At 60.8% G+C, this 12,531-nt stretch overlaps 1 protein-coding gene across 8 annotated transcripts in view; it reads left to right on the top strand.

Annotated features, from left to right (window-relative positions):
• SYT7 (synaptotagmin 7) overlaps positions 1–12,531 on the top strand; it is a 63,221-nt gene that overhangs the window by 44,662 nt on the left and 6,028 nt on the right. For all 8 annotated transcript variants that reach the window (XM_058689247.1, XM_058689245.1, XM_058689241.1 and 5 more), the window contains 4 exons: positions 3,445–3,580; positions 7,648–7,918; positions 11,297–11,466; positions 11,916–12,030. In XM_058689247.1, coding sequence (XP_058545230.1) covers positions 3,445–3,580; positions 7,648–7,918; positions 11,297–11,466; positions 11,916–12,030 — 692 coding nt within the window. The remainder of the gene's footprint in view (positions 1–3,444; positions 3,581–7,647; positions 7,919–11,296; positions 11,467–11,915; positions 12,031–12,531) is intronic.

Here is a 12,531-nt window from a genome sequence, read left to right as displayed (position 1 = left end):
CTGTTGCATGTCTATGGTGGACACAGCCAGAAACCCCCAGAGAGTGGGAGGGGAGAGCGGGACCGGTTCTTTCCCTCGGTGGCACAGATGGTGTCAACCCTCGAGCCCATGTCCTGGGGAGCGGGAGGAACAGAGCCTGCCACCTGGCGCCACAGAAGTCCTGGGCTGGGCCGCGGGCAGGCCAGAGTGCCAAGGGGAGAGGGCCAGGGGGCACGGATGAGAGGCCGCAGGAGGGGGGCTGGAAGCCTGCGGCGAACCGAGCTCCTTGCTGGGGAAAGGTGTGAAGCGTGAGGGAGCAGACGCAGGCTGGAAACGAGATTTCACATCACCCATGCGTTCATTAGCTGCCTCCATTTCCACCCACAGCCTATTTTTACCTCTTTGCCATGTAGGTCTAACACGCCCATCCCTTCTGATCATTGTATCAGCTGTCCCTGCCTTCCTGGGAAAGGTGCGTGTAGAGGTGGAGGCCCTGGGCCCTCGCCCCCACCCTGCCTGACTTTCCGGGTGGACACGGGCCATTCCCACCTGGTCACACCCACCCCTTCCATCTCACGGCCTCCGGGGGGGGGGGGGCGTTTCCCGGGTGATTGGGCCCCGCCAGGGTATCCAGAACGGAGCGCTACCTTCCCGGCACTCTCCCCGTCCCCAAGCTTGGCATTGGCATTGGCACCACCCATGGGCCACCCAGCGCCTTAGGGCTCCACTCGTCTGGATTCCCGGCCCTTTGGACCTTGGAATGGGAGGCTCAGGTCAGCTGCCTCTTCCTCTTCAGCTTCTGCCTCCAGACCCAGAGTCTGCCCCTCTGCCCCCGACCCTTCCCTTCCCCACTCAGCTGACCCCTTGGCTGGATGTCTGGGGTGAAGGGTGGGTCTGTCAGCAGTGGGTTCCTGGGAGGCAGAGGGGCCCCGGCAGGAGGCGCAGCCATTCCAAGTCCCTTGAAGCAAGGTAGGGGCGCATCTAGCAAGCGACACGGAGATGGGAAGGTTGGTCACTACCTCCCTCCCAGGATCCTTGGTGGCCTGGAAGCCCCCCATTCAGGATCTCCCAGTCTCCGGGCCTCAGCACCGTGGGTCCCAAGAACAGAATGCTCTTGGCAGCCCGGAGGGAGGGAAGGAAGGAGGCCAGGACCACCCCAGGCTCCCATGCCCTGCCGCCTTCACCCATCCTTCCCTGCATCCATCCCATCATGCTCTCTGCCACCCCTTCCACTGCTCCTCGGGATCCAAATGGTTTCCACCGTGGCCCCACCCCCACCTGAGTGGGGCGCGGGGCTGGGCGGGGACTCGGCCACCCCCATTGCTCTCCTCGCCCCCAAACCACCATGTTTCCTCTGTCCCGGTGTGTGTCCCCCGCCTCCTCTCTGCCTCTCCTCTCGGCCGCCTCGCTCGTCCCCTCGTCCACCCTGCAGCCTTCTTCACTAGTCTCCGACTAACCTTTCTTGGCCTCTCTGTCTCTCTGTCTCTCTCTCTCTCTCTCTCTCTCTCCTCTCCTTCCTCCCATCTGCTCCTCACAGGGATGTCCCTGGGCCGGTGACGGGCCCCTCCGCCTCTCCCTCTGCCTCTCTGTGCACTTGTCTGTCTCTCTCTGTCCTGTGACCTCCGAGAGCTTCCGTGGCGCTGACCATCTACCCAGGCTGCTTTGCAGCTGTGCTGATGCTGTGGTGTGGCCAGAATAACTCCGACTTTCTCATACCTTCAGCAGTCAATCTGGCGCTCTCCTCCTGTCCCACTCTATTTTTAACCTGACTTTACCTCTCCAGCTATTTCAGTGTCCTCTTCCTCCCCGCGCCTGTCTGCGTGCGCACGTGTCCGCGAGTGTGTGTCCCTGTGTGCACGCGCGCACGTGCGTGGCTACGGCCGCACCTCTGGGAGGGACCCCGGGGTGCGGCCCCGGGCGTGGCGGGGGTGTTTCATGCCGTCGAGGCGAGGCCGGGTTCTCCCAGCTGGTGCGTGTGCGCCTGATCCTCGGGGTGTCTATCCCCGAAACGGCTCCCTGCTTTTTCTGTTTCAGTTTGTCCCAATTCACACGCACACCTTGGCATGCCTTGGTCTCCCCGAATGTTTCCTCTCGGGATCTAAGTGTGCACATTGCTGCTGTGTGTGGCATCTCATGGCTCTGGTTGACCTGCCTTGTTGCTGTGCCATTCTCTCCCTGGTCCCCTGGGTGTCCGTGGGGCTTGTGTGCGCTCATGTGTGTGTATATGTGTGCGTGTGTGTGTGTGTGTGTGTGTGTGCACGCACGTGCACACCTTGCTGTTGGGTCCGGGTATCTTCCCTCCGGGGCCTGGCATATTCTGTGCATGTCTGTCTGCCCGTCGTGGCCAACTATGTGCTGACAGCTGGTTCATACCAAGGGTGTGCGTGTCTAGCCCGTGTGTCTGTGGCTCTGGGACTCTCCGAGCTGTTCTATCGTAGCCTGTCCTGAGCCCTACGCCGCCAGTCTTTCCGTCTTTCCCTCGCTGCCTGCCCCACCTCTCCTCCTCATGAGGTGTTCCAGCCTGGTCCCTGGGCAGGCTTTTAGTGTCCCCTTTCTGAGCCCCAGCTGGATGGGGCCTGGGCTCACTACCCAGCTTTCCGGGATCAGCATGGAGTCGGGGTTGCACACAGGGCCTCCCGCAGAGTGGTACGATCCGGGGCTTCCTGGTGGTGCCCCGTCTCTCTCTGACCCTGGGTGAGAGCCTTCTCCCCTGCACAGTCCTCAGAGCGAGAGAGGAGTGGGGACTGGGGAGCAAGGGGGTGTAGACTCGCCCTATCCACCAGGTGGCTGTTTAAATCTAAATTAGTTTGAGCCGAACAAAGCTGAACATTCTGTTCGCAGTCGCACTGGCCACTTCCAATGCTCGGTAGCCACATATGGACAGTGCAGAAATAGAACACTGCTGTCATCGTAGAAGGTTCTGCTGGCCAGAGCTGTGTGGACAGTGGGCTTGACCTCACCTGGTCAGTCTGAAGGGCACCTGTGTTCTCAGCCCGAACAAACACAGGTGGGGCCTCTGGGAGCCAGCACTCTGGGCGTGTTTGCAGAGGGTAGTGACGCAGAGGGGTAACATGGATGTGCCACCAGGGGAGCCTCCCCTGCTGGGTTGGAGCCAGCAGGGACGACAGGGGCCTCTGGGGAGGGGCGCACGCTCAGATACCACCATGCAAGCAGTGCCCGGATGGGGGGGGGGATTTTCGGGGGGAGCGGGAAGAGTGGGAATACCCACCAAAACAGCACCCACAGGGCCAGCCACGCCGAATTACGCTGAGGCGAGGGGAATGGGCCCTGAGCGCTGGTTTAGGGGGAAACCAGGGCTCCCCATGGACAAGAGCCTAACTCTTGCTGACCCACAGGAGTGGCAGCTGCTTGGGTCTCAGAGAAGGTCCCGCCGCCACCCAGGCCAAGGTGCCCAGCCCAGCCCACCTCCCGACCCGTGCTCATTCGGATTCCCCCCACCCCCAGGTTGCCTGCAGGAGGGAAGGCGGTGAACACAGCCCCAGTGCCCGGCCAGACACCCCACGATGAGTCTGACCGCCGGACCGAGCCACGCTCCTCCGTCTCGGACCTCGTCAACTCCCTCACCAGTGAGATGCTCATGGTGAGAAGGGCAGGAGGCCTGGGCCCCAGGCAGGAGCTGGATTGGGGGGGGGGGGGGCGGGGCAGGGGAGGGGACGCGTGTGGCAATTGGTGACGGCATGGGAGTTGTCCACTCAGGAAGGGAAACCGGCGTGGTGACTGAGTGAGTGAGGCTTGGGTTCTTTTCTGAGCTCTTTCATCAAAACAGACTCTCTGTGCCTCAGTTTACTCATTGGTCAAATGAGAATAAGAACGCCCGTCTTTCTCCGGTCTCTTTCTGAGTTGAGTGGGGGCCTAAGAAAACCTACTCATGTGAGATATTTTTATGATCGTCCGAGGAAAGGCTTGGGGCAGAATGCGTCCCCTCTCTTGGACTGGCGCCCCACTGAGTGGAGGTGTGAGGCAGAGCTTCCAATGGGGTGGGTCTCATACGCCCATTCTTGGGACCCTCCCCCCCCCCGCCCTCATTGCTGGGGGCCAGCTGAGGCCCCAAGATAACAGGAGAGTAGGAGCCCCCCTGATCATGATTCCTACGAAGGAACAACTGTGGTGAGGGCCTTCTGTGCACACCCCACTCCACCGGGATCCCAGCCCTGTGGTTCCGGGGCATTTTCACCAAGACGGAGGTTGCAGCTCCACGTTGCGCCCCCTGGTGGCGGCAGCAGCAAGGCACAGCCATCTGCCCCACTTGTGCTCCCCAAAGCGCCCAGGAGGGCCGCCACAGGGCCGGGACACTATGACACGGCAGCCAGAGGTTTGCAGGTGGCAGTCGAAGTTTGGCAGCTCCGAAATCCCAAGGAGGCTTAGGGCATCAAGTTGGGAAGCCGGTGCCTGCTGTGTTCCTACTGGACCTGACCTGGGACAAGTCATTCCCGTTCCCCAGACCTGAGTCCCCTCCCCGATCCCTCCTGTAGAGAGAGAGAAGCGGGTGTGCAGGCTCTCAAGCCCTTGCCAGTGCTGACACCATCCAGTTCAGAGTTCCCTTGCCCGTGGCCTGGTGCCACAGCTGCCACCTGCCTGAGGCCCCAGAGCCCCAGGCCCCACCCTTCGCCCCCATAGCACTCCAGCCAGCTCTAACCATCCACCCCCAGTGCCCCTTTCTAGCCCGGGAGCTTCTCACTTTGTAACATGCACACGAATCGCTGGGAGATCTTGCGAAAATGCGGATTCCCGCAGGTGCGCCTCACTGGCTCAGGCAGAAGAGCGTGCGACTCTTGATCTCAGGGTCATGAGTTCGAGCCCCATGTTGGGTGTAGAGATTACTTCGATAAACAAAACTTAAAAAAATACTGACTCCCGGTCAGCAGGCCTGAGGTGGAGCCTAGAGTCTGCGTTTCTCTTGGATCTAGATTAGGGCATCAGATTTTCTCTGCTCCAGATTTGGTCTCCCTTGGGCCTCGACACCTAGGCCCCTGCACGCCTGGCCCTCCTCTGCTCTCTTGTCCGTCTTCCCCACCCAAATGGATGGGCCCAGCCATACTGACCCCTGGGTGGGCCCTGCCCCGGCCCATCCTGCCTCCCTGCACAGCCCCCTAATGGGTTACAGCTTCCTGGCAGTCAGGATCCCAGAAGGGACTGGCCGGTTCCCAGCCAGCTCGCTGCCTGCTGCTTGCTGCCCCCAGGGAGGAGCTGACAGCATCAGGCCGAGGAAGACAGTGCAGGCCCGAGGGCCCTCTCACGGGGCAGGCTCTAGCCTAGCCCAAAGCAGGGTCATGGTCATTAATGATGAAGATAAGCAGGCCCCTGGCTGGCAGAAGCTTGGGGTCAGGAGTTAGGCCCCCACTGCTGGCCCAAGGAAGGGACTGAGGGAAAAGGGTTAGAGGGCACGCCAGGCCACACCCCTGTCTGAGTCACCCCGGCTCTGGCATGCTTTTTGATGCTTGTTTCTACTGGGGCAGGGGCTCAGGCAACATCTCCCCTAGGGCCACAGCAGGGGTGGCCAGTCTGGTTGCCGTGGAAACAGCTCCTCGGGCTGCCCCGGCTGGTTAATTAGGGCTTAGGACTGTAGTTTTGAAAAGCCGGCAGTGGGCATGGAGTGAGGCCCAGCCTGGGCCTCCCACCCCCTATTTGGGAACCAAGAGCCAAGTGACCAGAGGGACCTCAGTTGGGGCTGGGGCCACCTGGGCTCCGGTCACCAGGGACTCCACCCAAACTACAGAAGGAACAGGAGGGGCAAGAGGTCTTTGCTGGCCCTGCCTACTCACGTGAGGCCCTGGGCGAGGCTGGCAGCGGCCAGGGCCAGACCGCAGAGTAGGACGGGAACCCACCCAACCCTCCCAGGAGCCCCGCGGGATACATGCTATGGTCCCATTCTGCAGATGCAGAATCTAAGGTTCACGGGCAGTGAGGCTGGTACCGGCACAGGGAGGGAGTGCAGGGGCACACCGGACCTGGGGAGGGAAGCCACGTTCTCAGTGGGCCTGCGGGGGCCCTGGATCCGGCCAACGGGTAGGAGCTGGAGGGACCCTCTTCCACGGCGAGGAGGAGCAGGGGAGGCCGCTCAGCCCGCCTTCCAGCTCCAGACGGGACCAGGGTGCGGCCGATGAGGCCCCGGATTCTGGATCTGAGTGTCAGAGTGAGGGGAGCCAGGACACCCGTGATGGCTGGGTGCTGACCTGGCTTTGGGTTTCAACTCCCTGTTGACTCAGGGGTGACTTGAGGCACGCTGATCACCTCTCTGCGCCCCAAACCGACCTGGTACATGCTAGTGCCTGCCTCACTCAGAGGTCGCAGGGAGTAAATGAGTACAGGGCAGAGAGCACAGGGCGAGTTACTGTTCTTCGTGTGATTCAAATCTTCTCACCTGGGGCGGGTGAGTCCTCATGGGCTTGAAGGGGGAGGGGTGGTTCTCGAAATTGCCCTGGGACGTGAGGCTGCCTTGGTGGAAAGAGTGGGCTTTGAGGTCAGAGAGGGTCCATACTGCTGTGCAATCTTGGCCGTGTGACTTAACCTCTCTGAGCCGGTCTCCTCAGCTAGAGAGTGGTGATAAGTGCCTCGCCCGACTGTTGGCAGGATTCAGTAAGAAGGTGATGTAAGAGTCTTCTGCCATGGTAGGTACACACTATATATATTCTTATTATCTGTATTATTTGGTATCTCAGAGCCTGGAGGAAGGACAGGGCACACGGAAGACTTCTGCAGGGGAAGTGGGGAGTGCAAATGGGCCAGCAGTTTTGGCCTAAAATGTGGTACCATGAGCACCGACTCTGGCTCTCCTCCAGTCACCGGAAGAGCTTTCAGAGAGAGGGATGCCTGGGCCCCTTGGACCCCTGGGTCTGGAGTGAGACCCGGGGAGCTGGGAAACCTCCCCACGTATTCCCAGTGAGCAGCCACAGCCGAGAAGACTTGGCTGGGAGACCCTCCCCCAAATTACTTCCTAGGTTTTCAACATCAGCATGGGAAGGGGACACCCACGCCACCCTCCACGTGTATGTCTGTTGCGGGCCCCACCCCCAGAGTGGGACCGAATGCAGGTGGAGCCCTTCCTTCCAGTGGCCCTCAGCCCCGGGGTGCGGTACAGACAGCTGAGGAGCTTTTAAAACAATTCTGCCGCCCGGGCCCTCGCCAGCCCCATCAAATCGGGCTCTCTGGGGACGGGGCCTGGGAACCTGTATTTTTAGCATCTCTATGTGAATTTATGCCTTACACAGATTAGACGTGGCTCCTGAAAACTCGCCTGTCTCGTTGCGTAAATCACGTCACTCTCAGAACCCCAGAGAGTCACCTTCCAAAGAAATAGCTTGGCCAACTCTTTTGAGATGGGAGCGGCCTCCCTGATCTGTTCTGTGGGCCCCGCAGAGCTGTGGAAGGGCAGAAGGCGGGAAGGGGACGCTCGGGGGACCCAGGGCTTCCAGGGGAGGCCAGGGGGTGGGGTGCGCACTGCTCTGGGGTTCCGGGGGACGGGGGCTGTCCCGGCTCTGCGCCCCCCCCCCTTGCGGGACCGGAGCATCCTGGCCCAGATGTGAACGTGAGATAGATCACCACCAGCCCCACATTGTGCCCAGAGGGAGAGCCAGCTCTCGGCAGCGGGGACGTGGCCTCAGGCACAGGGAGACTTCCTAACCCCGCCGCCCTCTCCCCCACCCCCAGCTGTCCCCAGGCTCCGAGGAGGACGAGGCCCACGAGGGCTGCAGCCGGGAGAACCTGGGCCGGATCCAGTTCAGTGTCGGCTACAACTTCCAGGAGTCCACACTCACTGTGAAGATCATGAAGGCCCAGGAACTGCCAGCCAAGGACTTCAGCGGCACCAGCGACCCCTTTGTCAAGATCTACCTGCTGCCGGACAAGAAGCACAAGCTGGAGACCAAGGTGAAGCGGAAGAACCTGAACCCCCACTGGAATGAGACCTTCCTCTTTGAAGGTGAGGCTGGGGCCGCACCCCACCCCCACCCAGAGTCCCCTCTTCCCCGCCACCACGGCCCCGCTCAGCTGCACGGGTACAGACGGGCGCACCCACGCGCTCATCCACACCTGCGTGCACCCGCCCACGCAGGCACGTGTTTGAGCCCAGTGAACCTGCCGCATTTCGCGTCTAGCTGGGATCAGGTTACCGGGGCCGTGGGAGCCGCACCACGGCCAGAGGCCCGGAACCGAACTAGACCACCTCCTGGGCTTTCAGCTCAGACACAGGGCTCACCCTGAGTGAGGAGGGCAGGCAGGCAGGGAGGCGTCCACAGGACCCAGGGGCGGAGCACCGGGAGCAGTCATAGGTTAGCGGTTGAGAGCACGAGTTCCTGCACCCCCCCCCCGCCCCCCCCCCCCCCCCCCCCCCGCCGGCTGTCTGTTCGAAACCCAGCTCGGCCACTTCCTAGCCGTGTGACCGGGGGCACGTTCCTGAACGTCTCTGTGTCGTGGTTTCTTCGTCTCTAAGACAAAGATAATCCCAGTGAGGGTTGGAGACAAATCCGTGAATTGCGAAGGCAGGCACGATATCCAGAGAACCCATGAGCGCAGTTTGTTAAATACACTCTGTCCGCTCCCCTTCTCTGAGCCCTTCCCCTGTACTTCCTCCCGCCCCCACCGCATCCAGATACACGGGAACAACAGCTCTGAACCATGTCCCTGGCTCCTAGAGAGCACTGAGACAAATGTCTCTCCTGCAGACTCTCTCTGAAGGCCGCCTTTATCTCTTATCTCTGAGGATGCAAGGTAACCAGGAAGCTGGGTGCGAGATCAGGGAGTGATTTCCGTCCCAGCCCTTTTTTGGTGCCTGGGCTCCACTTAGAGAAGCCATTGCCCTTTCCTGACACGGCTCAACCAGTGAGAATAGATCCCTACAACTGCCAGGTGCCTTGGCGCTCTGGAATTTTCAGTGTGTGTCCCGAGGAATCTTCCCTGCCTGGTGTCCCAGCCATTTGACACCCCACCCATTCCGCAAGGTGGCAGCCAGCTCGCCTCAGATAAATCGTCGAGGGTGAGCTAGTGGGTGCTTGTGTGTTTCCGGACCCTTCTCCTCCCCAGTGCGGTGTGGGGGCCGGGGAGAGGCTCCGCTCTGCAGGTGCGTGTAGCCAGCTGACGGGGCGAGGTTTATGAGCATATCTTCGATCCACTGGTCTCTTCTGCAACATTTATCTAGACTCAGCGATGGGCTGGGCGCTGTTCTCGGCACTGGGGGGTGCAGAAAAGGGCAAGGCACCATTGGCCCTCAAGGCGTTCCTGATCTAATGGAAGACACAGACGTGTAGATAATGAAGGCATACGCTGCAGGGCAGATGCTGTAGGAACCCACTACGAGCTCCCCTTGGTAGTGTTGGAAGACATTCCCCAGAGTGGGAGCCATTCAGGATGGGTTTTGATGGATGAATAGGAGTTTGCCCAATAAGAGTCTTCCTCCTCTGCTGTTGAAGAGGCTGACTCCGGTGCGGCGACCTCCTGGAGCCGCCACCGTTTCTAGAACACTTATCCTCATGCGTTTCACCTGGATAGATGCCAAAGGTCCCCTGAGCAGGTCCCTGGCGGGGGGGAGTGCGGAGGGGGGACTCCCAGATGAGCAAGACAGAGCCCCCTTCGGTCTGAGGAGGAAGCCCTGAAGAAATTCAGAGGCTGGGGATTTGGGGAACATAGGATTTCCCCTTCCAGCACACCGCTCCTCTCAGTGGCATTTCTGCTTCTAGCGTCTGGCCGAACGTGCCAGAATCCTCCAGAGCTCTTTCTTTCCCTTCATCTTCTCCACCAGTTGGGCTGAGGTGTTAAGTGTCCTCTCTCCTTCCTGCTCACACCCCAGTTCAGGCCCTCACCATCTCAGGCCTCCAGGCTGACCTAGACCCCCTGCGCCTCCCAGGCCGGCCCCTCCTCTGACCAAGCCTCCCCGGTCCAATGACTCCGGCTTCAGCCCTTCCCCAAGGCCTCCTACCATCCATTTCCATCCCACTCAGGCTCCCTCCCCTGGCTCTCCCTCTGGTCTTATCTCCCGCTGCACCCCGGCACACTCCAGCAGCTCGGTCAGGCCATTTCGCTGGCATTCATTCATTCTTCCAATTATTGATCCACTTAAACAAATACTTATCGAGTGCCTACTATGTGCCAGAAACAGCGTTAGATGCTGGGATCCGGTGGTTGAGGGCAGCGATGCCTTCCTGGAAATCCTCGCCTAGTGGGAGTCAGACTCAAGGAAACAGATACATCTCTGTGACAGCCCCGGGGTGTGTGACGTGAAAAGAAATCGTTGGAACGTAGAGCAGGGGATCCGACCCCGTCTGGGATGTCAGGAAGGAAAGCGGTGACCTGTTCAGGAAGAGGAAAGGCCAGGGTGGGTCATGGAGGCGCCACCAGGCAGGAGAAGCCGGGTGCCGAAAAGCCGGGAAGGAGGCTGGTGCGGTGAGAGCCCATCGCCGGCCAAGAGTGCTCACAAGAGGGGCAGAGAGAGGTCAGCGGGCCAGGCTGTACAGAAGGACTTGAAGCCAAGGCAGGGCACGCAGCTTTTACTCTAAGTGCCCTGGGAGCCACTGAAAGGCTTTAAGCGAGGGAGTGTCATGATGTGATTTCTATTTTTAAGGGATCGCTCTGCTGTGTTGACAATGGACGGTAGGAGAAGGCGTGCAAGTAGGGAGGGCGGTTTGGAAACTCTCGCGGCTCTCTAGGCAAAATGTGCCAGCGGCGGGGATGAGGGAGGAGAAGGGGACGGCCGCAGGATCTGTTGAGGAACAGTGAAGGACAGGCCGATGCCCTGGAAGGAAGCAGGGGGGAAGCGCGAGTCCTAGGACAAGCATCCACTCCTGTCTCTCTGTGTCTTTGCCGCTTCCTCCACCTCGAGTCCTCCTGGGGCTTGGCTTCTGGTGGCCGTGGCCACCTCCGACAGGGCCACCTCCCCAGGCTTGTCTCGGGATGATCGGCAGTGGCAGGGCTTCCCAGAGAGAAAGGGGCCGCTGCCCGGCCACCAAGACAGCCATGTGACAAACGAGTGGGTCAGTGGTCCCCGTTCTGCTCTCTATCAGCTGGGAGACTTGGGGCAAGTAATTTAAGCCATCCGCGGCTCAGTCTCCTCTTCTGTGAAACGTACGAGATGCCATCCACCTTGGAGAACTGTCAAGAGAGACAGATGTGACGGGGACAGTTCTTGCTAATGCTGCGGGAAGGTCTGAATTCGGCTGCTGCCTGCTGTGCCTCAGTGGGGCGGCAGCGGGACCGCACGGGGGCCGGCCCTCTTCCTCCCGGGGCCTCCCTGCCCTGGAGCATCACCCTGCCCAGGCCCTGTGTGGCCCCTCTGTCTCACTCTTCACCCAGGCTGTCTGTCCCCCAGGTTTTCCCTACGAGAAGGTGGTGCAGAGGGTCCTCTACCTCCAGGTCCTGGACTATGACCGCTTTAGCCGCAATGACCCCATTGGAGAGGTGTCCATCCCTCTCAACAAGGTGGACCTGACCCAGATGCAGACCTTCTGGAAGGATCTGAAGCCATGCAGCGATGGGAGTGTAAGGCCCCACTTGTGGGTCCCTGGCTTGGGGGCTGGCAGGTCAGGGCTGGCAGATCTGGTCCTGGTCCCCTGGCGTGTCAGGAGGGTGGGGGGGGGAGGTGCAGCCAGTGCACAGGGCAGCGGAGTTCCCGCCCTGGGTCTCAGAGCTGGTGCACCGCGCTGGGGAGAATTGCCTGAGCTGTGACAAGGAACCTGGACTCTGCTCAGGGAGTGGGGGCTCATGGGGGGTGGGGGTGGCGCCCAGAACTGCCAGATGAGGGGACACCAGGTGTGACAGAGGTGACAGATGGGGCCGGGTAAGCACCCCAGCCAGCCAGAGTTCTCTAACTGTCCCCTCTCCCCTAGTCCCCAAGCCCTCCTGTTCTCCCTCCCAGAGGAGCTGAGGCAAGGCTGGGGGACAACCCTCTCCAAAGCCCAGGCTCACCCCGCCTACCTTATCCCTCCCAGGGGAGCCGAGGGGAGCTGCTCTTGTCTCTCTGCTACAACCCCTCTGCCAACTCCATCATCGTGAACATCATCAAAGCCCGGAACCTCAAAGCCATGGACATCGGGGGCACATCAGGTGCTGGGGCCTGTCATCACAGAGGGTGGATGGACTGGGGAGTTGTGGGGACGTGAGGGTCATGCTGGATGTGGAAAGCAGGGTCTGAGCTGTGGCACTCACCCCTGACCGTCCTACCCCACCTCTGGTCTCAACTCCTCTACCCTAGAGCCCTAGGTGGCCCCCTCTGGAGCACCCCTGGGGTCAGCATCATCTTGGACTCTCCCCTTACCAGAATCAGAGAGAAGGGGAGCACTGTGGTGGGAGACCTGGGCTCCAGCCTCAGCTCGGACACTACTGTGGGGCTCGGCCTCTGTGGGGTTGGGTTTCCTCCTTTCTGTTCACAATAGGGCCCTGGGTGATGGCTGAAGTCCCTTCCAGTTCACCCATCCACTGGTCCCCAGATCCCTCTCCTTGTTGCTTAGGGCTTTCCTCACCTTCTGGGGAAAGCTTACAGTCCCTCCTGGCCCAGTTTCCACACTTGGAGAAGGAGGGGGATCCTGGGGAGCCCCCCACACTGCC

The sequence above is a fragment of the Neofelis nebulosa genome, chromosome 10, assembly GCF_028018385.1.
Source record: "Neofelis nebulosa isolate mNeoNeb1 chromosome 10, mNeoNeb1.pri, whole genome shotgun sequence".
Lineage (NCBI taxonomy): Eukaryota > Metazoa > Chordata > Mammalia > Carnivora > Felidae > Neofelis > Neofelis nebulosa.
The sequence above is the reverse complement of the archived record's forward strand: the minus strand, read 5'-3'. Positions and strand labels throughout refer to the sequence as shown.